Genomic DNA, 24,871 nt, shown 5'->3' with positions numbered 1-24,871 from the left:
TTGACTTCACTTGAGTTTAATCTGTTAAGACAGTAAGTGGTAGCAGCCACTACACAATATTCTATCTATAATACTTGTGGACAACTACTGGTAACAAGACTTGGTCAGCACCTGTGAGCTCTTCACTGTAACAGATATATCCTTAGCTCTTCCTTGTTCTCCAGTTACTGATGCTTGAATAACAATCATTTTCTGCAGTTAACTGGAAGGTGTGAGCTTAAAATCTCATTAATCCATTGCTTTGTAATTCTGTACTCATACTGTATATAGGTCTATGCCCTATCACTTAATTTATACAAAAGCAGGTGAAACTTAAAATTTTCCCACACTTTTGAATAAATCAAGTATCGAGGCTATTAATTTTTCATCTCCTATTTACCATTCAGCATGGCCGGCGGTTCAAATTCCAGCAGCAGCAGCCCGACATGGGTGAAAATGCTAATTGCACTTAAGGTAAGTATAAACTAACCTAACCTCCCCCCCTAACCCTCCCTTAGGGGTGCCTAAACCTAACCTCCCCCGCCAGTGCCTAACCCTAATCTCCCCTCTAAGTGCCTAAACCTAACCCCCCCTTCTCTGCTGCCTAAACCTAAGTCTCCAAGGGGGGGGGGCTATCCCTAACCCCCCCCCCGGGGGTGCCTAACCCTAACTCCCCCTTCCCCTAGCCTATCCCTAACCTCCTGGGGGGTGCCTAACCCTAAATCCCCCCCGGAAGCCCCCTAACCTAGCCCTCCCCCCCGTGGCTGTCCGCGCCTGGCACCAGGCTTACCTTCGATCGGGATTCCAGGTGTCGGGCTTCCAGCGTAGGTAAAATGACAGGCGTAGGGATTTCAATGCCTGTCATTTAGCCCTTGCCGGGATTAGACAGTCGAGAAGCTGGCGGTCGGGATTCCGTCCGTCGGCTTCCCGACTGCTTCCCGATCTGGCCCACTGCACTCTTACACTAGTATGGGGACCGAATTCATCAAGCTCTGATAATACAATATTTTCGGAGCATGACTGCGGGAACATTCACCATCTGCAGATAGCGTTTGTTCCTGCACCCCGCACCATTCGAATCCCCCTGCCACTGCCCGTCTCCTCCCGCAAAACGACAGGGCTTTTTCGCGCCTGCGTGAGCCACAATTCATACACGCACACTAGCACTGCTGAGTCAGACTTGGCAGTGCTAATTTTCACTGCTACTAAAGTAACTATAAGGAGATTCACCACGCCGGTGTAATGATGAATTGCTCCTGCACTCGTGGCGAGAGATAATGTTAATTATTGGGGGCTGCCCGGCCCCCGATAATTAACACAATTAATAGGCCCCATAGTGAGCCTTTACATAACTATGCAGCCTAACTCTAACCCAACTCCTAGTACCTAACCCTCTACTCCCACTCCCTAACTCTATAACTGTCGGCACTGTGGTGTTGACATTATGACTGTCGATATTGACTGCATCCCCTCATAGAAATATTGCTTTTCTTATTGTTAGGAACTTCTTACTTTGATATTATTATTATTATCCTTTATATGGTGCTACAAGGGGTATGCAGTGCAATCTTTAAATAGAAGCAGTGCAATGTATTTAGCCCTTCACTGGAAAGCAGTGAAGAGCATTAAAGAAACTTCCATCACCTAACTAGGCTAATTTTGAAAAGTATCAAATACTCTGATGAGCCTCTTCATAGTTACAGACTTTCAGTTGCCCCCTACAGGATGCTGCAGCCAGGTGGGAGGTGTGGGGGCATGCTTCAGCCAAGTGGATGGTTTGGGGAGCATCAAGTCCGTAACTAGAGTGGTGCGACACGTGCCATGGCACAGGGCACCGCAGGGCAGGGGCTGCTGCTCAGGCCTGTCAATTTTCTGTTTATAATAACTTTATAATAACTCACTTGTAGCTTTCTTTTCTTTTCTGTTCCCTGCCCCTGGCAACTACTACTAAATAAAAACCGGAGAACTTCTCAGCAGTTCAGCTGTTCCCGGGGGCGTTTCTAGAGAGGAGGGGGCCCGTTTGCAGTCTCCGTCACGGGCCCCCTCCTCTCCGTGCTGCGGCCGGCAGCGCGCTGAGCGGTGCGCGCCAGCATCCCACTTATAGACTCTGGGCACTAGAGTGTGCCCAGAGTCTATAGCGTATGTGCAGGTTACCGGGAAAATGGCCGCGGCGGCCATTTTTCCCTGTACTGCACGTGCGCAAACGATGGGAAAATGGCCACTTTCCAGCCTTTTTTACAGCGCAGACACTGGCGCCGGCGTGAGACTCCGGAGAGGTAAGTATAATATGGGTGCAAGGTGTGCGGTGCAGGCCCCTCTGTACCCACACCCTGCACCCATTATAAATACACCCCTACCACACGGCACAGGGACGGGCTGGCCTAAGGGGGGGGGAGAGGTAACTACCTCCCAGGCAGCTCCCATTGCAAGCTTCTATGGTTGCAGCAGGAATCAGGACTATTAGAAGTGTATGATCTAGAGAGGAGAGGGAGGGAAGGTTGAGTTTGAGCATGGGGCGGGGCTACACATGACTGAGTAATGCTGCTGTCCATTGGAGAGGAGGAGCTGCAGCCAGAAGCACTGCTCTCTAGGGATGGCCATCGGTGAGATAAACATCATTGGTCAACATTGGTGGTTAACCTCAATGGTATGAAATCATCGCCACTGAACCATTGATGGTTTTGCCAACCAATGGCCATCCCTGCTCCCTTACTCACAGGGCAGTAGACCTATCAGAGTTGGAGGTGTAGCTTTGGTTGGTCACATTGGGAGATGGTGCTATGCTCTGTGTCTCGGCGCCAGGGAAAAAAATTCAAAAACCACTGTGGGGCTCTGTGCCATCATTGGTAGAGAACCATTGGATCTATGCCATGGATGGCAAAACCATCAGGCAGCAGAGGTTAACCATCATTGGTTGTTAACTATCCCTACTATTCTCTGCTGTTTGTAAGGTAAGAGGGAGTGGAGGAAAACAGGTGTGTGGTGTGTGTAACTTGCATGTAAGTGTGGGCGGGATGTACTAAGTCTAAAATGCAGCCAAAACTCATAAAAATGTAGTTTTCGGAGTTCTGATGGTGCATTTGATGGTTGCATCAAAAGACACACCAAGCATGATTTCAGCGTCTAAAGACACTCAAAGTGGGCGCCCCAGTCCCTGCACATTCAGACATATGGCAGTTCACCAAGGGAGGGGCTGATATTAGCATAAAGTCGCTGGTGTGACTACGGCTAAAGAAGATTGCAGTAGGAGATCGTGTTTGCGTTTTTTAATGTTTCCAAGACCTATGGATGCCTGCATGCATGGACCGTACGGTAAGTGTGTAACTGGTGTTTTTTAAAATGTTATTTTAATAAAGGATCACCACCTTCGGCGTCTGTGTACTGTGTTTTAATTTAATATTTTCTTAACAGATGGACTACAGGTGCCAGTGGGCCCTTAATGTCTAGGCATGCTGACACTTGTTGTTCCACAAATGCAGGCATGCTGGGGCTGGCTTGCTGGGACCTGTAGTCCACATGTAAAGAACAATACTATTAACTAATATTTTACTATTACCCACATACCCAGACACTGTGGACCTCATTCAGAGTCGGTCGTAGCGGCCGCACGGTCTTAAGGGAAAAGGGGCCGGATATGCAAATGATGCACGCGCAAGTTGCGTCCTTAAGATCGGATCGGTAGCTGGCCGACCAAGGGGAGGACCAAGGGATGCGGCCAGGGGCGCAGAGAGGGGGGGGGGGGAGCGGGTACAATTTCCAGGGCCCGGGCTTCTAGAGGGCCCGGCGGGGGCCCGGGTCCGGCGCCGCCCCCCTCCCTCCTTACTATCTCCCAGCACACAGCGTGTGCTGAGATGCAGTGGGAGATTGCTGTGGCTGCTGCTTAGCAGCCGCGAGCAATCTCCTATGCCTGAGGGGGGGAGCGATCACACTGATCGCGCCCCCCCTGGCTTTGCGCCGGGCTGAGGGGTTCGCAGCGCCCCCCTCCCCTGCGTGCGGCGCTGCAAATGTATACTTTTTTGTACTTTTTTATTCGAGGGGGCGTGGCCACGCCTCCCGTGATTAGGCCATGCCCCCTCTTTACCGGGGTCCGGCAGCACTCTCAACGGCCCTGGATGCGGCCGTAAGACAAAAAATACGCCCCCTTCTCGTACGCATTACACGTCACGTCCGGGCATATAAGGATTAATCGAGACCATCGGGAACCATCGGAACTGGTCGTAGAGCTTAATGTTGACCATACCCTCTCTTAAGCACTACAATCAGGTCAGTGTACAAACCACCCATGTCACGTGTGCCATGACACTACTTTGTTAATTATGCACTCCAATAAAACGCCGTTCGCATAATTAGGCACGCCTGCGTTCGGATCTCCACTCTCCCGTTTTCAAGCACCTTCCCCTGTTACCACCCACAAACGCCTCAATCTGTCACTCAAACTACCGACCTGGCTGTGTTCAAGGAGAGAGAAATTTCTGATCGTAGCAGCTAGTTTGCGCACGCGCATTGCGAACTTTACACATGCGCAGTTTAGCGAACACCGGTGGCATACGACCGTGCGGCCGCTACGACCGACTCTGTATGAGGTCCTGTGTGTCTACCTGCTATTGCGTCAGCCCCCTGGCTGGTTCAGCCTGGTGCTGGTTATTAGTAGGGATGTTCGCCGACCCCTGTGTTTTGGTTTTTGTTTTCGGGTTTTGGTTTTGGATCTGGATTTTTTCTTATAAAATAAAAAAAAACAGCTAAAATCAATATCATTTATTTCCAGTCATTTCCAATCAATTTTGACCACCTCACAATATTATTTTTTTCATCTAGTTAAGGCCAAAAGGTTGCATCCAGCTAGCTGGCTGACTAAGCTAAGTGACACAGTGGGCGGCACTAACGTGGCAGTTCAGCTTCCAATTTCCAACACAGATACAGTGTGTTATACAGTGTGGGTTTGAAACACCAATAGTGCACTTACTGTGACAGCAGTGTCGGCAGAGCGGGATTGCTGACAGTGTTCTCAGTACATGGAATGGCAGTGCTGCGGTGCTGGCAGTGTCCTCAGTGCAGGGTATCGGCGGTGTCAGCAGAGTGGGGGTGCCAGTGTTGTCTTCAGTGCAGTGCAGGTTTGCTGGCTGTGTCGACAGTGCGAGTGTTGCTGACGGTGTCCTCAGTACATGGAATGGCAGTGCTGCGGTGCTGGCAGTGTCCTCAGTGAAGGGTACCGGCGATGTCGGCAGTGCCAGTGGTGTCTTTAGTGCAAGTTTGCTGACTGTGTCGGCAGTGCAGGGGTGTTCTCAATGCAGGGTGCCGGCGGTGTTGGTAGAGTGGGGGTGCTAGCAGTGTCCTCAGTGCAGGTTTTCTGACGGTGTCAGCAGTGCAGGGGTGTTCTCAATGCAGGGTGCCGGCGGTGCCGGCAGAGCGGGGGTGCCAGCGGTGTCCTCAGTGCATGTGTGCTGACAGTTTCGGCAGTGCAGGTGAGCTGGTAGTGTCCTCAGTGTGAGAGTGTCGGCAGTGTGGGGGTCACTGACGGTGTCCTCAGCACGTGGGGCAGCAGTGCAGGGGTGCCGGCAGTGTCGGCAGTGGTGGTGTCAGCAGCAGGGGATGCTGCAGTGGGGGTGCCGGTGGTGTCGGCAGTGTGGGGTGCTGGACGCCATCTTCTATTGCTTCCTTACTGTGTGCATCTGTGCATATTAAATGGGCTTAACACTTTTTGGACTGAGAGCCGTGACAGACGTCTCTCAACCAATCATCATTAAGCCCGCTCATAACAAAACCTTGCGACCCGACAGCGGGATTGCGAGGTTTTGCCTCGGGTGAGGGATCCAGGGCAGGCAGGGAGATCCGAGCTTGGCTCGGATCGCCCCGGATCCCCGAAATTCATGTGGGTTCGGATCTCTAAGATCCGAACCCGCTCATCTCTAGTTATTGGAGAATAGGGAGAACCATTTACCGTTTTTTCACCCTATTTTCCAGTGCCAGACCAGGCTCAGAGATCCCGGGGCTGGTTATTGATTTGGGGGGTCCCCACGCATATATTTTAAAACAAATTAACTATTTTGCTGTTACATCTAAACTAGCAGCTTTGGAGAAGTATGTTGGTAATATATTTATTAATTTCTACTAGGCCTTTAGTTTTCGGTTATTAGTTCTTGATTAATGAAAACATTCTATAGGGTCATATAGTTTATTAAATTGCCATCCTGTCTGCCACTGCTGTGCCACTATGTTTTACCCAAAAAATCTGGAGGCTCCCGCGACTTCCGGGATTGTAGGCAAGTATGTCTATCATGGGTGCAGGGTATGAGGGGCACGGGGGCACTCGGTTCAGGGGGGCCCACACCGCACACCCTGCACCCATATTTTTAATACTTACCTCTCTGGAGTCCCGCGCCGGCGGTATCAGTGGTGTACAAATCGCCTGGAAAATGCCCGCCATGGCTGTTTTCCCTGCGTTTTGTGCAAATGAAATAGGGAAATTGCCAGGAAAATGGCCATTTCCTCAGTGACCTGCGCATGCGCAGTAGACTCTGGGCACAGACTAGTGCCCAGAGTCTATTCTTGCTCTTAGTGCGCTGCCGACTGCCTGGGAAGAGAGAGGAGGGGGCCCCGGATATTATTTGCACACAGGCCCTCTCCTCTGTTAATATTCCCCTGCTGGTGGTGTAGCTATATGTGGGGGTCTCCCATGGCCATAGAGACTGGTGTGCGAGCTGTGCTGTTGCGCAGGGCCCTAGGTTCAGCACTGTTGCTGCCCCATGGCCCCTGCTTTTAGCCAGCAGGTTGCCTGGAACAGAACCCTGCGCCAGTAGCGATGCTTCAGTGCTGCTCAGAGCATCCGGGCAGCTCTCCACTTTCTCCTGCCAATGCGTCCGTTCCACTTCCAACTATCACTGGGAGAATGCTACAGTATGTATAAAATAAATTTGTTTTTACACCTAAGCCTTCTGCCTTTATATGGAAGAACACTAATCATAATTTTCTATGGAATATTTTTAAGATACTTTTTATTCTACTGATGTACCAAAAGGTGGCAGCAGTGTGTATCATATAACTGCATGAGCTGTTCGGGGAAAGGACTCCCTGCAATACTGCACTGTATAAATTAGATGAGAATTATTATATGAGATCTCTTACCATTCATTATGCTTTGGAGGTCAGTGGAACTTGCTCCATGTTTTGCGAGTAAGGGGCCTATTTAGCAAATAAATGTACCATGGAGGGACCGCAGCAGATAACTCCAATATCCAAGGCTCCCTCTCCATTGACCCTTAGTGATGCTGATGGCCACGCGTGCGTATTGGATGCCAGGGCCCCGAACCAAGAAGCAGTGTCATAGCGTTACGTGACAGACTGCTTCTAATACTTCGCCAGGACGGGCTCTTTTTGGAGCCCGTCTACTGACAAGAGGATTTTAGTAAATTTACATGAAAATATTTAGTTTCACATTGCGAAGTTGGGCCAAAAAATATTTATCACCGGTGATGTGTGGCAGCGTTTGGGGTGACAGTTGGTGTATCTTCCCTATTTGAATTTCGGACTGGGCTGCAGCCCTACCTCTGGAGCCGCCTCTGCACATAACTTTTGGCCTGATTCAGCGGTGGAGGCAATGTTGATGTTGGACGCAGTGGAGTGATATTTGGCTACTGCGCATGTGCCAATGCTGCACTGCGCATGTGAGGATATGGGTTTGAGATGGCGAATGAAGTGAGAATTTATTCGCAGAGTGAGTGACAGGTAGTCAATGTTTGGGGGAGGTAACAGGGGTAGCTACAAAAATACAAGCATGTTGGAATTGATTTCTGAGCATGCCCTAGTGAGCCTATGCACAGCATAGGGTTGCTCAGATGTTCGTTGTGCGACTGATTTTCCGATGTTTCCTATTTGGTGGATGCGAGACGATGGTGGTGGGCTTCTCTGTGCTCAAAACATCAGCTAAATCATTATATTTTTGCAGAACCGCTGAACCTCTGTGTATGGAATCGCAGTTGCAACGGAATTTGCGGGCACCTCTGAATCAGGCCCTTAAACTGCATTATAATTAATAATGCAACAAACGAAAGGAAATCAAGAAGTAGCTTTTGGGAAGAATACACTATGCTATAACAAAATTGGTAAATTATCAGTGGTAGGTTGCCTCAGTTAAAAGGAGGTAAATTGCCATGTGGGTATGTAAAAATTATATACTGTATGGCATACCATCAAACTATACTTGCAGACATTGTATGCCTCTCCTTCGGGATTGTGGGGCAGCCGCATTATGCCATTTAGAGACCTGTCCCCCACTGCGCAATGCACGGCATGGGCGACTGTAAGACACTACAGTCATCAAGCCCACTTGCATCTTGAGTCATCAAGCCCCGGAACCACCCACTTTACTTGGGATGTAGGTGGGATCCGGGAAGGGTACTGTACTCATTCGTCAATCTGGGTATACTAGCTGAAATTTGGGAGAGTGTACATTAATCATATGGCTCCATGGTGGATGTATAGATGTCATCTATCTGATTTAATCTATTTCACCTCTTAAATAAAGCATTACCACAAAGTATTATTCCCTGAAGCATTTTACGGTGTTCACAGAAATATGAGACAATAATCATCATGCTTGTATAAATCTGATTAGTAGTGTTTCATGTTACATGGTGTAGTAATAATGACTCATGCCTCTGTGATGTCATTTATATCTTGTGAACTGATTGGCTGCCTTCTCATGAATGTTGGTTCAGTTAAAAAATGGCTGCCTTCACTGTAGATGACGGTTGCACTTTAATAACTCTGATATAACTTATGCTGCAGTAGGGTTTCCCCAACTGACAACAGTGTAACTGACAACCTGTCATGTAATTTAGCCTGATCCCCAGAATCTTCCTAAAATCACTGTCAGGAATGTGCAGACAGCTGGAGAGCCGTCTTTATTTTTAGTCTACAACTTGTGCCCAGAATGAGATCTCTTCAGTGCTCTATACATAGCTGTATATGACAGAAATCATCTGTGTCCTTGGCTGGCCATTACGGCTTTTACTCTGCAAAAGGAATTCCTGTGTATTCTAGGTAATGACCCATTAAAAAACATTTGCTGTATAATGTTTCTTAGGAGCAACAGACAACAGATGTGTCTCCACAGTGATATACGCATTTCCATCTCTAGTCTATTTAATTCAAAATAGATACTAATATACAAAAGACTGAAAGTATGCACTTTAAAAATGTGGAAATAATATATGGGAGATTTCCAGAAGGCAAACGGAAAGATTCAATTACGCTCTAATACCACACGGGTTATCCGCAGCCACAGATCATGCAAGGTTCTGCTGCAACCTAACGCCGTGTGGAATTTCCCCCTTAATTCAATTTGGGTAGCACAGTGTTGGCTGACTATTTACTACTACTTACTAAACCTTATATTATTACTAAATTGAAATTCTAAAAAGTTAAAAAAAATAATTTATTCTGATTATTATGAAACATGCAGTGACATAAGACAGATAGGTCTGTGGGTGCTTGAGTACCCCCAATATTTGTGCTGCTGCAGCCATTGTCCGTTTCTCCGATTAGTCATATGGGGATGGGAGTAATTAGCTTTGATTATTTTAAAGAGTTGACTCTTATGACATCAGACCTTGGTAGGGGCCCAAGCACAAGCGGAATGTGGCCAGCCACAACCGAGGGACTTAGTCAACCATTAGAGAGGACTTGCAAAGAACAGCGCCCCTTTATAAAGGAGGGGGGGAAGTAGTTATAATACCAACGTGCGGCATCCTGGCTGAAGAAATCCCGGCTTCGGAATGTCACTACCTGGCTAGAAGACCGGCGCCGGAATACCATCAGGAGGTGACATCCCGTCGCCGGAATCTCGACAGCCATGATGTTAGGGGGAGAAGGGGGGAGGGGAGGTATACTTACTCGCCCCTTGTCGGGATCCAGAGCATCGGGATGCCACTGTCGGTATATTGACAGCAGGCATCCCGACTGCCGGGATTACATACCCATTCCAGGAGGCGACAGGGGTGTATCAGGACCACCCACTTTGATTGGCAGGAGGGTTAATCTTGGTGTAGTTTCCATAGAAACAAATCAAGCACCCAAGATCATTCATGATCCTGCTCAACCCCTAGAGGAGGGGATGGGGCCCTCAGGCAGTGGGGCCCTCAGGCAGTGGGGCCCACCAGGGATTTCTCTTGTACCCCTGTGGGCCAGTCCGACCCTGACATCAGACATAGGGCAACAGTACTAACGACTAAGGACAAGCAAAAAATTAATTAACTACATTCTTATAATGAAATATTTGAAATATTTCTACTAATTGATATACAATGTCAATTATACTTGCTGGGTACAAGAGTTACTAGCGCACTGTGTTGTACAAGCTATTATTGGCCCAGATTTACATATTCTGCCCTCTCTCCTTTTAATCACAGGAGAAGTTTATGCGGTTGTAGAAGAGGGTTGGGTACCGGATGCTGGCGCTCGGGATCCCAGCGGTCAGAATCCCGACCCCTGCATCTGACAGGGTTAGGATACCTGTTGGACAAGTATCCTACCTCTAACCCTCACTCTCTGCACTCCAAACCTAACCTCCCTCTAGTGCCATTACTTTCAGTCGGGATGCCAGGCGGTAGAGATGCTGGCGCCAATGTCAATCACAGTATACCATTAAAAATGATTTTTTTTTAAATGCATAAACTTGAATTTTAAACACTATTTAGGACATGTGCATTGGCCATTCCTAATTGGCGGTCCTATATTGATATTCTTTTATGATACGGGATAGCCATAATCAAAATAGTCTACAGGAGGTCCGGGGAGGGTCTGGTGCTCTGATATAAGAGCCTGTTCAAGAACGATGTATCATAGTGGAACAATCGGACCGCACTATATATCGAACGGGACAATATGGGAAAGGAATGTATTAGTGTCAGACAGGTTTATCAATATTTTTTATATATTTTGTGAAAACAGTATCTATCCAAATCGGATTACACTGGGGAGCACAGGCGCTGCTATGTTTATATTTCCCCGGCAACTGCTCCTCACTGCAGCCACCGTGTATACCCGGGGGGCAGCACACTGCTGTGTATACATTTTCCTAGCAGGTGCTCCTCTATGCAGCCACCAGGTGGTGGGTGATGCTGGGCTGCCCAACCACTGTGATCAGCAGTGATCGCACACACTGATGGAGGATCCGAGGGTGCAGGAGGGCCGGGAGGTCCCTCTGAGATTCGCGGCTGCTGGAAGATTATCTTCCAGCAGCCATAACATATAATTAACTTCTAGCTACCATTTCAGTATGAAGTATAGTATTCTATAAAAATAAGTAGAAGCTGATTGGTTGCTATGGGCAACTTCTCCACTTGTTAACTTATCCCAGTGGTGCAAGTAAGGCGATATGTGCCGGTACGGTGTACCATTAAGAAATTAGTTGCCGGTACGCCGACCCTCCCGACCACCTTGCTGCCCCCATTAGCTGCACACCTGTGCCACCAAGCCACAGCGCTTGGTGTCAGGATGGACCCTGGTTCACAGGCCACAACCTCCCCCCCCCTACGGTGATGGACCCTGGTGCCCAGGTCTCCCCCCCCACTGTATTGTTGCCATTAGCTGCATGCCTGTGCCATATGAGTCACAGCGCTTGGAGTCAGGATGGACCCTGGTGCACAGGCCACCCCCCCCCATGATCCCAGAGCGTTGGCCATGCCCCCTCGTGATGAGCGGCTATGCGCATTTTGTGCGCGCGCACATATTAATGCTGCATACACACGGTACAATCTACACAATCAATGATATTGCTGATCGATTGTACCTTGAACTTTCTGTAGTGCAGGACAAACGATATTGGGTGTACACACTGAGAGATGTCTATGATAGATATCTTTCAGTGAAATCATCCTGCCACATCGCTTAACATGCAAATTGTGATGAAATCATCCAAGTTGGCCTGCATGTACAGACGACCACAGATATCATTATCATCCATGCGGGAACGCACATTGTTGGTCGTTCGTTGATCGTCTGCTGCATAAAAATGAACGATATGAGTGATTTATCGTTGAATGATATCGTTATTGTTCATATCGTTCATAAAAATCGTACCGTGTGTACGCACCATAAGAGTCATACATATTATTTAACTTGCACCACTGACTTATTAACTTTTTAGAAGACTTGATGCATTTCCCCCAGAGTCACTTAACACACCAAAAGACGTGCTCTAGGAGAGCTAAGCAGTGGAATGTCCATCTGTGTAAAGATAAAGGGGCTCATACTGAATATGAAATTATCTACATCAAAAAATACAGACATACTGTAGAATGCACTAAAAAATGCAATTGTGTGCATATGGAATCCTGGACATATGGCAGGTTGACTGCAGCTCTGCACCAATAGCATGTGCACCAGTTTTTTACAGTTTTGTTTTGATAACAAGATATGCATTAATTATGTTTAAATGTGATTATAAGAAAATTCTTGAATACAGCAGGTATAGTTCTCCTTCTTGTGTCCAAAAAAAAAACAATCAAATGTGGCTAGTTAGTTAGTTCTGGTGGCCATCATCATCGTTAGCAGTATGTATTTGAACCTCCTCTCAGGCACCCACAATTGCTATGGCTTGGAGAAGTGTAAATGCTTCTCTGTGCGGACCTGCATTTGTCCCAAATCAGCAAATACGCAGTTACTGTACTACCTTACTGCCTAGGTATCCAGTCACATGGTCGACAGATACCAGGTCGACATTTATAATATTGACACTAGATTGTTGACAGTGTTCAACATGTCGGTAGACATCTTGTCGACACCCTCAGAATGTCAACATGTTCACAATGTCGACATCTGAAATGTGGTCAGTGTAGACTCCCTACACTATCAGCCCCAATGTCTCCTTAAGTACACTAAAGTAGCTAATTAAAATTAGAGCAATTTCATCTCGCCACAGTCCCCTGCATCTCATAATAACCTACGTCATGTCACCACAGTCCCCTGCTTCTCACCACAGCACCCTGCATCTCACTACAGCCCCCTGCTTCTCACTCTTGCCCCCTGCATTTCACCACAGCATCCTATATTTCATCACAGCCCCTTGCATCTCACCACAGACCCCTGCTTCTCACTCCAGTCCCCTGCACCTCACCAGTGTCACCACAACACACCCTGCTGCTGCCATACAGCTGACTGGTGCCCGGCCACTGGGATGTGGGCAGGAGGATCATGGATGAGAGATTTGTATTGCAGCTACCATAAGCATTATCAGCAGCATATCCCCGGGGCTGGGGCACCCGTGCCTATTTCCGCAGCCTCCATGCACACCCCTCCCCAGCTGCCGAACATGGTGATGAGGAATGTCCTCTTTGCGCAATGTACCCTGTATTTCCTGGGCTTCCTGTTGAGCTTCCTCGTAATTGTGTACCTGTCCGAGACCAGCGAACACTTCCATGGGAGGTGTGTCCTGTTCACCGAGTGTGTGTGGCTGAGTGGGAACATCACGCTGGAGAGGGAGCACTTCACAGTGGAGGAGTGGTAGCCGAAGTCCACCTGCAGGTTCAGCGTAGGGATGGACATCGGAATCTAATGGTTACTAACCATCAAAGGTTTTTTTTCCGATGCTAGTGTTTTTACCATTTGATGGTGGTAGTCCAATGTTTGCCACCATCGGATGGAAATCATTCGATGGTGTTCTAATGGTGTTTATTTTTATAACATTCATGATTGTTATGCCTCTCCTGGCTCCCTTCTGGCTACTGTCTTCATCACGGCATCTTCATGGGCTCGTTGAAGGCTGTCTCTCACTCTGTCTGCCTCAGATGTGAAAGTGAGAGCCCCTGACTCCCTCCCCTCTCTAGACTGCTGATAAGCAACAGGGCACATTGCTATCTCTGATTGACCCTATTTCATAAGCTCTCTTGCTGTTTCAGCACCCTGGCCAGCTCCTGTACAGCAGCATGGTGCAAGATTTTTTGTGTGACTTGCTTCGCTATAATCGTGACTGCTCTGCTCCCTTTTGTTACAGAAGAATGGTTCATACACCTAAACCTTCTTAGATCAATTCTGCATAGAATAGTGAGATTTTTGTGTGTCCAGTGGGGTAGCTGGTCATCATCATGCTGTCATGATGATGGGCATATTTTCATCTGGATGCTTGGAGCTGTAGTCCCATCCGCTCTATTGTTAATCTGGCCTTGGTCAGAATCCCTATAGTATAAAATAATTGGAAATAGTAAAGGTACAAAATATAATGGGGAAGGGCTATATACAGTTAAAAGTAAATATATAACGGGATATATTTATGTGTCTTTAAAGCCCAAGTTTTCATTTGAATAAATTCAGGAGTCTGACTATAATGTGTTAAACTGAAAACATGTGCCAAGATAATCCTACTTTCTTTTTTACACTCTGTATCCATTGTAATACTGGTCATGTACATGCACTTCTATCTGAATGCAATACTATTTGGAATAGCTGGTCTCTGCTTTTTACTGACAATACATTTGTGAGGCCCAATGTAAGAAGTCTGAGAAAAACTGCTGTAACCATCACAATCTGACCACTGTGGGTTTTGATTTTTAAACCTGATATGATCATTAATTTATCTTGTTTACAGTTTATAACCGTCTCCATTTCATAGGCCTGGGAGTTTGACACTGTGTTACACATAGAAGACAGTTCTCTGGCACAAGGGAAACAGGCTGCTCTTAGAAGCAGCCTATAATGGGCTTATCAGAGCTAGATTTAGCTCTATCATAATAAGTCTGTACCTAGGAGTGGCACTGCTAAACCCATCCTCACTGAGCCAGCTCTACACAGTACATGCCTGGTGGTGGCTATTATTATTACATGGATTATTTTACTACATGTGGCTCCTGCCCCCTCCATGTAAGTTCTGTCACTGCATGGCTAAGTATTAATGGCTTTAAATGTGAATAGAGCAACCCACTTTGAAATTCAAATATAAAATTAAGAAGAAGTTATAGGCGGGGATGTAGTTAATATACCTACAGCCGGGATGCTGGCTGCCAAAATCCTGGTGCCGGAATCCAGAACCGCAGGCAGAAGACCGGCGCCTGAATCCCGACATGAGTGGAGATAGGAGCAGTAGTGGCAATACTGATGAAAATAGTCACCAGAAGCCAATCAGAAGCATTTTTCCACACAGGCTGATTGTGATTGCCTGGCGGTAAAGTGGATCTATAGCCTGGAGTCCCTGAAAACACTTACCACATAGGGAGGGATGGGGCTGGAGCCGTGGACCTGTTGTTGCTTTGGACGCGCGCTATCCCTATTATAAGCCACCACTGCAGTAACATTCTATAAAACATAGGAGTAGGCCTGTTCCATATATCTTACAATGTTATACTATTTACTATTACAACTCTTTAGTCTACCTTTTGGTCTCCATTATTGAAATACATGTATCAATTCATGAAAATCTGCTGCAATAGAATAACTATGCCACAACATTCCAATCTTTGGATTTGGGAAAGGGGCGTGAACACCTCCAAGTAGTTTGATTTAAAAGGGGTGAGGCCATATCCCTATAAAATGATCTGAAGCACTAGGCTGTCCCCGAAACTCTTCCCTCTGCCCAAAACACCCTTGTAGTGAAGAGCAGCGGCCAGCGTGACTTAATTACATATTGATTGCTTTAATACATTCATGAAATTTTACATTGAAAGAAAAAAACAACCAGAGATTTCCAACTCTCATATAGGATTAATGCACTTCTATGGCAATAGGATCAGTGATGAGCGTAAATCTAAATACAAAGAAGCACAATGGCAGATAATCTATGTAATTAAGGCAAAATTAATTTTGCAACTGATTGTATGAACTTGATATATATGGAAACTAATATATATTTTACAGTATATATATATATATATATATATAAACCATTTGCTGTGTATGAATGATTATGTATTTCATGATTAAACAATATGCAATGTCTACATAGGATCATGTTTGGCAAAGTTTTCGATTTCTGCTGTGTTCCACCAATAAACCATTTGTTTGTACATATGTCACTTGCAGGTACGTAAGCGCAGCAAAGCATGCCGAGGTGGGCTGCGGGAAAATGATGAGCTGATCTCCATCAATGGGAAACCGTGTGCTGGGCTATCACATGCAGAGGCAATGCTGATGATTGACTCATCTGGTGGCACTCTCCACATTCGTGTCAAGAGGTAAAAGCTCCACCATATTAATTCTTTCCCTCCTGCCTTTGTGTTGTTTTCCAATTTAGAAATTTGCATAAGCAGTCTGTCCTCTAGAGCAGTCCTCAAGTAACGCCAACAGGCAGTGTTTTATGTATTTATTTAATCATGCACAGACGAGTTAATCTATTTTGCAGGGTCAGTAAATATCCCACCTGTTTCCACAGATAGAAATCCTCAAAACATGACCTGTTGGGAAATCGTGAGTGTTGAGGTTGAGAACCAGTGCTCTACAGAATGTGTAAACCTCTCCATATAACCCAGTACAGATACCTGGAGTGCACTTGTTGCTTATAAACAGCAGCAGCAATACCTCTAGTGGTCTAAAGAGGAGGTACACAAGTCCCATTTAACAACTTACTTTAATACCAGCAGCATATTTTGTTTAGTATCGCAGTGATACTAACTAATAAGACACTGGCATTCAACATTACTTACCCTCCAGCGAGGACCAGTAACACTCCCCTGCTCGGTGGCATCCTATGTTCTGTCGCTGGCAGTTTACTTCTGCCAGCAACAGGCTGCTGTTTCATGCACTTGTATAACTGGTCCAGAAGCAATGGTGTAAGCAGTCCCAAAGATACACACAAGGTCCTACGCGTTTCTGTGTGGAAAGGACAAACACCTTCCTTGCACATGCTCCTGAGGAAGGTGTGGGTCCTTCCCACTCAGAAACGCGTAGCCTCGTAGAAGATTCTCATGCTGTCTAGGAGATCGCAAGGGCTACTTTATACATGCCCATGTAATGGCATTCAAATGGTGAGACACGCCTGCGTTTTTCTGAGCACGCCCCGTTACCACCCCTAAACGCTGACTACCTGTCTTTCACTTTGCGAGTGGATCCTCTATGGATCTGTAATCACTTTGCAAACACTGTGCACTGCGTCTTAATCGCATGTGCACTGGCAAACAGTCGCTCGATCTGCATCCGTAATCGCCATTGCGTTCATCTCTAAGTCAGGCACTATGTCTCATTGTTAAATGGGGCCCAAAGCCTAACTATGTTTCCACTAACTAGACAGTTCCAGATGGTTTTAGGGAACTGCAAAGAACTTTTATTTTTGGAGATTCAGAGATGGGAGGATTAGAAGGTGCTCTTGCTGCCAAGCTGTGCTATACAGGCATTAGGCTCCCAGACTGATTTTCTGATTGTCGTGCAGTAGATCAGATTTCAATGGAGAATGCAGTTGGATGATGAAATTGACACATACTTGCCTACTCTCCCGGGACTGCTGGGAGCATCCCAAAAATCGGAAGCCGCTCCTGGCCCCCAGCAAGAGTACGCAAGTCGCCCGGAATGGCTGCTGAGCCTGCGTGCGGAATCACTTCATCGTAGCCCCGATCCCTGCTTTACAAGGCCGGTAAGGACTCCCGGAGGGGGCTGCCAGTATGTCAGTAAGTATGACATGACATTTGTGACTGTATGAATCAATTGATCACAAAGAAGTGACCTAGACGTCCTGTGCTTTGATTACTGGGCAGCACGGATGGTGTAATGGTTAGCATTACTGCCTCACAGCACTGAGGTCATTGGCTCACAACAAAAAAACTAAAAAATAATCCTAGAGAGTATGAGTGTGTACATGTGGTAGGGAACATAGCGCCTGATTCAGCAAGGATCGCTATTGCGATCGCAATAGTGATTATGCACACAGTCTCACTGCGAAGATATGCTAATGTATGCAATCGCAGTGCCATACACAGTCTAACAAGGATGCCCCCCTTACCTTACACACATCCGTAATACTTAGCAAGACTGCGAAACCATCAGTAACATTGAGTACCATCGCAGCCTCACGCACACTTGCACAAGGTCTGACCTTACTCAGGAATTACTAACCTCATCGCACGCAGTGACAGCCCAAGCTGCTTATGGCATTGCAGTGGCTAATTTATGCACGCATGTTCAAGCGCACTGGCGCGCCTGCATTTAGCCGACCACCACCGTCACCATCCCCAAACGGTCACTTCCTGTCAATCACTCTGCCATGGGTCTAGTCTCTGCGATCACAGTCCTGATCACAGTGGTGTGTGCGCGCACACACACTGAGATGCATACGCATGCACAGAACACAACAATCGGCCGATTGCGTGCGTAATAGCAGTAGCGATCCTTTCTGAATCGGGTCCATAGACTGTAAGCTCCACTGGGGCAGGGGCTGATGTGATTGGCCAAATATTCTCTGTAAAACACAGTGGAATATGTGTGCTCTATATAAATAACTGGTAGTAATAATAATAATAATTATTATTATAAGTACTAGAAATACAGTATGTTCAGAGAATTTTTGTTGACAACTGTGAAAATGAGATGCAATAAAAGAGACTGTAAACTACATGAAATCATTAACCGTCAGAAATGAGACCTGTTTCTGCAGTATACAGCTGCTTAGAGAACAAGCAGGAGACATAATAGTTTATTATAGCAGCAAAGGCAACAGCTTAACATGTCTGAAAATAGCGCTCCCCTCACCCACCTTAATCTTAGAATGAAGGACTCTCTCCCCACCTGTTCAGGAGAAATAGCATCACTCCCAGCGATGCACTATTGATTTTCACATGGCATTAACGGCTTCTCTCACAGCTCACATGTAATGTCGGCTGAACATTAATGTTGTAAACAGCTGAGTGGAACCAGTGCTTTGTCACTGCAAGCCGATAGCTGCATAAACATCTCTGGTAATGCAGACAGTGAGGTATTTGTGCTGTCCTAATCATTATTCACAGGTGACAGGTTACCCTTATGTATAAAGCTATGACTTGATGTAAGATATATTTTAGCTATACTGTATAGGGTGTGTAGGCAGGGGCAATACACTTCCTCCTCCATGCGGTGCTGGGGCTGTGCAGTCTATTACTAATGTTTTTTTTGGGGGTGGGTGAGCCGCCCCTTTGCCTCCCCCCTGTTCCGACGTCCATGTGTGTAGGGAAATATAAGTACATCATCTCTCAAGCAGATGTAAAAAACAGAAGCAGTCCTCTCTGCCTAATTATGCATAATAGTTGATGAAATCATACAAACATATTTTTAAAGCTGTACACTTTATTATGCAAAGTTTTATTCATTTTGCTACTATTTTAATGCTTAAGACAATCTGATAAAACAAGCCAGCTCCATCATCTTTAATATATTTTCTGACGCATAAATACAGCAATTTATTCAAATTACACTATTCAGCGTTATTTTTCTTTGCTTATATTTTTTAGTTTAGATTGGAAAGGAATTATCAGTTTCGACATGGAACCCCTAAATTCGGGTGAAAATCGTGTGCCGCTCCCGGTCCTCCAGAAAGGCAGGCATGCCTCCCGGCGGTCGCCAACCCCTCCGCCCCCCCCCCATGGTTTTAAGAGAAACCCTTGCAGCGGGGGAGGCTGATGACTCGATTCACACTGAATTGCGTAATTTTGGCCCTGCCCCTGCTTCACAATGCTGGTAATCTCGGCAATGTGTAGCAGGGCGGGGCCAAAATTATGCAATCTTGTGGCCATTGCCTGCTCCACCCATAAGTGTTGGGTAAACTGTCCGGCCACGCCCCCCTGCTATGCTGATCTGGCTGCTCCCTCCGAGAAGGGGCAGCCAGAATATCGACAGCCAGAGCCGGCCTTAGCCAATTTGGTGCCCTAGGCAAAATTTTGACTGGTGCCCCCTAGCAGATAATCCCACCAGCAATCTAAGTGTTTATACACGGATGTAGTTATATTGGCGGCAGAAAGGATGCCGGCCATCGAAATACCGACGCTGGAATCCCGCCGCCCGGCATAATGCCAACGCCGGACTCCCGAACGAGGATGGGGGGGGTAGGTTTAGGTACCCCTGGGGGAAGATTGGGGATTGGCACCCCCGGAGAGGGTTAGGTTTACGCTATGGGGAGGGAGGGTCAGGCACCACAGGGTTAGGGGGTAAGAGATGGAGGTTAGGGTTCTTACAGTACCATATCATACTGATCTCATATATATATATATATATATATTAGGGGTGAGCGGGTTCGGATTTCTGAAATCCGAACCCCCCCGAGCCCCCCCGATCCGAGTCCGATCCGAGTCAGGCTCGACTTTTCCCGCCTGACTCGGATCTGACATCGAGGCAAAACGTCATCATCCCGCCTTCCGAGTCTCGCGGGTTTTGGATCCTATATAAGGTACCCGCGTCGGCGCCATTTTCTCACTCGGCTGTGGACAGTGAAGAGGGAGGGTGGGAGTTAGTGCTGTGTAGTGTAGTGTAGTGTAGTGCTGCTGTTGTCCACTACTTCAAAGTCCATAGGGGCTGGCTGTGTTGTGCTGTGCTGCTGTTGTTAATAGGGGCTGTGTCCACTACTTCAAAGTCCATAGGGGCTGGCTGGACTGTGTTGTGCAGTCAGTTCTCCATAGAGGCTGTGTCCACTCCAAAGTCCTGTGCAGTGTCCCAGTCCTAAAGGGGTGCTGTAGTGTTGTCCAGGGGGTGCTCTGTCCATCAGGGGTGCTCCCCCCAAGTGCTAAAAAAATAATATATTTTCTGTGTTTGTGAATTGTGTGCGCAGTAGCCGCACGTGCATCAACAAAGTAGTGCCAAGCGTGCGCCTGTGTCATAAGTAAAGGGCCGGCTGGCTTGACCGTTAAAGGGTGCTGTAACCCCCGAAAGTACACTCCAGTCCAAACCAAAAAAAAATTATTTTCTGTGTTTGTGAATTGTGTGCGCAGTAGCCGCACGTGCATCAACAAAGTAGTGCCAAGCGTGCGCCTGTGTCATAAGTAAAGGGCCGGCTGGCTTGACCGTTAAGGGTGCTGTAACCCCCGAAAGTACACTCCAGTCCAAACCAAAAAAAAAATTATTTTCTGTGTTTGTGAATTGTGTGCGCAGTAGCCGCACGTGCATCAACAAAGTAGTGCCAAACGTGCGCCTGTGTCATAAGTAAAGGGCCGGCTGGCTTGACCGTTAAGGGTGCTGTAACCCCCGAAAGTACACTCCAGTCCAAACCAAAAAAAAAATTATTTTCTGTGTTTGTGAATTGTGTGCGCAGTAGCTGCACGTGCATCAACAAAGTAGTGCCAAGCGTGCGCCTGTGTCATAAGTAAAGGGCCGGCTGGCTTGACCGTTAAGCGTGCTGTAACCCCCGAAAGTACACTCCAGTCCAAACCAAAAAAAAAATTATTTTCTGTGTTTGTGAATTGTGTGCGCAGTAGCCGCACGTGCATCAACAAAGTAGTGCCAAGCGTGCGCCTGTGTCATAAGTAAAGGGCCGGCTGGCTTGACCGTTAAGGGTGCTGTAACCCCCGAAAGTACACTCCAGTCCAAACCTAAAAAAAAATTATTTTCTGTGTTTGTGAATTGTGTGCGCAGTAGCCGCACGTGCATCAACAAAGTAGTGCCAAGCGTGCGCCTGTGTCATAAGAAAAGGGCCGGCTGGCTTGACCGTTAAAGGGTGCTGTAACCCCCGAAAGTACACTCCAGTCCAAACCAAAAAAAAATTATTTTCTGTGTTTGTGAATTGTGTGCGCAGTAGCCGCACGTGCATCAACAAAGTAGTGCCAAGCGTGCGCCTGTGTCATAAGTAAAGGGCCGGCTGGCTTGACCGTTAAGGGTGCTGTAACCCCCGAAAGTACACTCCAGTCCAAACCTAAAAAAAAATTATTTTCTGTGTTTGTGAATTGTGTGCGCAGTAGCCGCACGTGCATCAACAAAGTAGTGCCAAGAGTGCGCCTGTGTCATAAGTAAAGGGCCGGCTGGCTTGACCGTTAAAGGGTGCTGTAACCCCCGAAAGTACACTCCAGTCCAAACCAAAAAAAAATTATTTTCTGTGTTTGTGAATTGTGTGCGCAGTAGCCGCACGTGCATCAACAAAGTAGTGCCAAGCGTGCGCCTGTGTCATAAGTAAAGGGCCGGCTGGCTTGACCGTTAAAGGGTGCTGTAACCCCTGAAAGTACACTCCAGTCCAAACCAAAAAAAAATTATTTTCTGTGTTTGTGAATTGTGTGCGCAGTAGCCGCACGTGCATCAACAAAGTAGTGCCAAGCGTGCGCCTGTGTCATAAGTAAAGGGCCGGCTGGCTTGACCGTTAAGGGTGCTGTAACCCCCGAAAGTACACTCCAGTCCAAACCAAAAAAAAAATTATTTTCTGTGTTTGTGAATTGTGTGCGCAGTAGCCGCACGTGCATCAACAAAGTAGTGCCAAGCGTGCGCCTGTGTCATAAGTAAAGGGCCGGCTGGCTTGACCGTTAAGGGTGCTGTAACCCCCGAAAGTACACTCCAGTCCAAACCAAAAAAAAAATTATTTTCTGTGTTTGTGAATTGTGTGCGCAGTAGCCGCACGTGCATCAACAAAGTAGTGCCAAGCGTGCGCCTGTGTCATAAGTAAAGGGCCGGCTGGCTTGACCGTTAAGGGTGCTGTAACCCCCGAAAGTACATTCCAGTCCAAACCAAAAAAAAAATTATTTTCTGTGTTTGTGAATTGTGTGCGCAGTAGCCGCACGTGCATCAACAAAGTAGTGCCAAGCGTGCGCCTGTGTCATAAGTAAAGGGCCAGCTGGCTTGACCGTTAAGGGTGCTGTAACCCCCGAAAGTACACTCCAGTCCAAACCTAAAAAAAAATTATTTTCTGTGTTTGTGAATTGTGTGCGCAGTAGCCGCACGTGCATCAACAAAGTAGTGCCAAGCGTGCGCCTGTGTCATAAGTAAAGGGCCGGCTGGCTTGACCGTTAAGGGTGCTGTAACCCCCGAAAGTACACTCCAGTCCAAACCAAAAAAAAAATTATTTTCTGTGTTTGTGAATTGTGTGCGCAGTAGCCGCACGTGCATCAACAAAGTAGTGCCAAGCGTGCGCCTGTGTCATAAGTAAAGGGCCGGCTGGCTTGACCGTTAAGGGTGCTGTAACCCCCGAAAGTACACTCCAGTCCAAACCTAAAAAAAAAATATTTTCTGTGTTTGTGAATTGTGTGCGCAGTAGCCGCACGTGCATCAACAAAGTAGTGCCAAGCGTGCGCCTGTGTCATAAGTAAAGGGCCGGCTGGCTTGACCGTTAAGGGTGCTGTAACCCCCGAAAGTACACTCCAGTCCAAACCAAAAAAAAAATTATTTTCTGTGTTTGTGAATTGTGTGCGCAGTAGCCGCACGTGCATCAACAAAGTAGTGCCAAGTGTGCGCCTGTGTCATAAGTAAAGGGCCGGCTGGCTTGACCGTTAAAGGGTGCTGTAACCCCCGAAAGTACACTCCAGTCCAAACCTAAAAAAAAATGATTTTCTGTGTTTGTGAATTGTGTGCGCAGTAGCCGCACGTGCATCAACAAAGTAGTGCCAAGCGTGCGCCTGTGTCATAAGTAAAGGGCCGGCTGGCTTGACCGTTAAGGGTGCTGTAACCCCCGAAAGTACACTCCAGTCCAAACCAAAAAAAAAAATATTTTCTGTGTTTGTGAATTGTGTGCACTGTGGCTGCACGTGCATCAACAAAGGAGCAGCGCCAAGCGTGCGCCTGTGTCCCATAAGTAAAGAGCCGGCTGGCTCATTTCTTAAAGGGTGGTGTAACCCACAAAGTGCACTACTCTCCAGCAAAAGTAAAATAATATTTTCTGTGTTTGTGTGCGCTTTAGCCGCACGTATATATATCAATATAACATAAATGGAGGACCAAACTTTCTCCGATAAAAATAAAATAGGGAAAGATCAAGAACCTCTTCCTCCTAGTGCTGTTGCTGCTGCTGGGAGTTGTTCATCATCCCAGAGAGGAAGTAGGAACATCACTACTTTTACTAAACAATTGACCCTCCAACAGTCCCTAGCGATGAGGATGAAGTACGACAGCAGTCATCCTGAAGCAAAACGTATAACTGAGGCCTTGACTGCTATGTTGGTGTTAGACGTGCGTCCGGTATCCGACATTAGTGCAGTGGGATTTAGACAATTGATGGAGGTAGTGTGTCCTCGGTTCCAAATCCCGTCTAGATTCCACCTGCATCCTCAAAGCAGCAGCGACAAGCGTGCGTCTGTCTGTTAAAGGGTGGTGACACCCTCAAAGTGTTCTACACAAACAATTAAAATATTGTTCTTTTTTTCGGTCTTTGTGAAATGTGTGGGCTGTAGCCTCACCTGCATCCTTAAAGCAGCAGCGACAAGCGTGCGTCTGTCTGTTAAAGGGTGGTGTAACTCTCAAAGTGTTCCAAAAAATAAAAAACTATTTTTTTAATGTGTTTGTGACTTGTGTGCGATGTAGCCACACTTGCATCCTCAAAGCAGCAGCGACAAGCATGCGTCTGTCTGTTAAAGGGTGGTGACACCCTCAAAGTGTGCTACACAAACAATTAAAATATTGTTCTTTTTTTTTTGGTCTTTGTGAAATGTGTGGGCTGTAGCCACACCTGCATCCTTAAAGCAGCAGCGACAAGCGTGCGTCTGTCTGTTAAAGGGTGGTGACACCCTCAAAGTGGCTACACAAACAATTAAAATATTGTTCTTTTTTCTGTCTTTGTGAATTGTGTGGGCTGTAGCCGCACCTGCATCCTTAAAGCAGCAGCGACAAGCGTGCGTCTGTCTGTTAAAGGGTGGTGACACCCTCAAAGTGTTCTACACAAACAATTAAAATATTGTTCTTTTTTTTTCGGTCTTTGTGAAATGTGTGGGCTGTAGCCGCACCTGCATCCTTAAAGCAGCAGCGACAAGCGTGCGTCTGTCTGTTAAAGGGTGGTGTAACTCTCAAAGTGTTCCAAAAAATAAAAAACTATTTTTTTAATGTGTTT

The 24,871-nt window shown here is 46.9% G+C and overlaps 1 protein-coding gene across 2 annotated transcripts in view; it reads left to right on the top strand.

Moving 5' to 3' along the window:
- SYNPO2L (synaptopodin 2 like) overlaps positions 1-24,871 on the top strand; it is a 135,649-nt gene that overhangs the window by 59,561 nt on the left and 51,217 nt on the right. For both annotated transcript variants that reach the window (XM_088475473.1, XM_088475470.1), the window contains exon 2: positions 15,988-16,139. In XM_088475473.1, coding sequence (XP_088331599.1) covers positions 16,090-16,139 — 50 coding nt within the window. In that variant the 5' untranslated portion in view covers positions 15,988-16,089. The remainder of the gene's footprint in view (positions 1-15,987; positions 16,140-24,871) is intronic.

The sequence above is a fragment of the Taudactylus pleione genome, unplaced genomic scaffold (genome assembly GCF_031769625.1).
Source record: "Taudactylus pleione unplaced genomic scaffold, aTauple2 ptg000016l, whole genome shotgun sequence".
Taxonomy (NCBI): Eukaryota; Metazoa; Chordata; class Amphibia; order Anura; family Myobatrachidae; genus Taudactylus; species Taudactylus pleione.
This window is presented reverse-complemented; position numbering and strand designations above follow the sequence as displayed.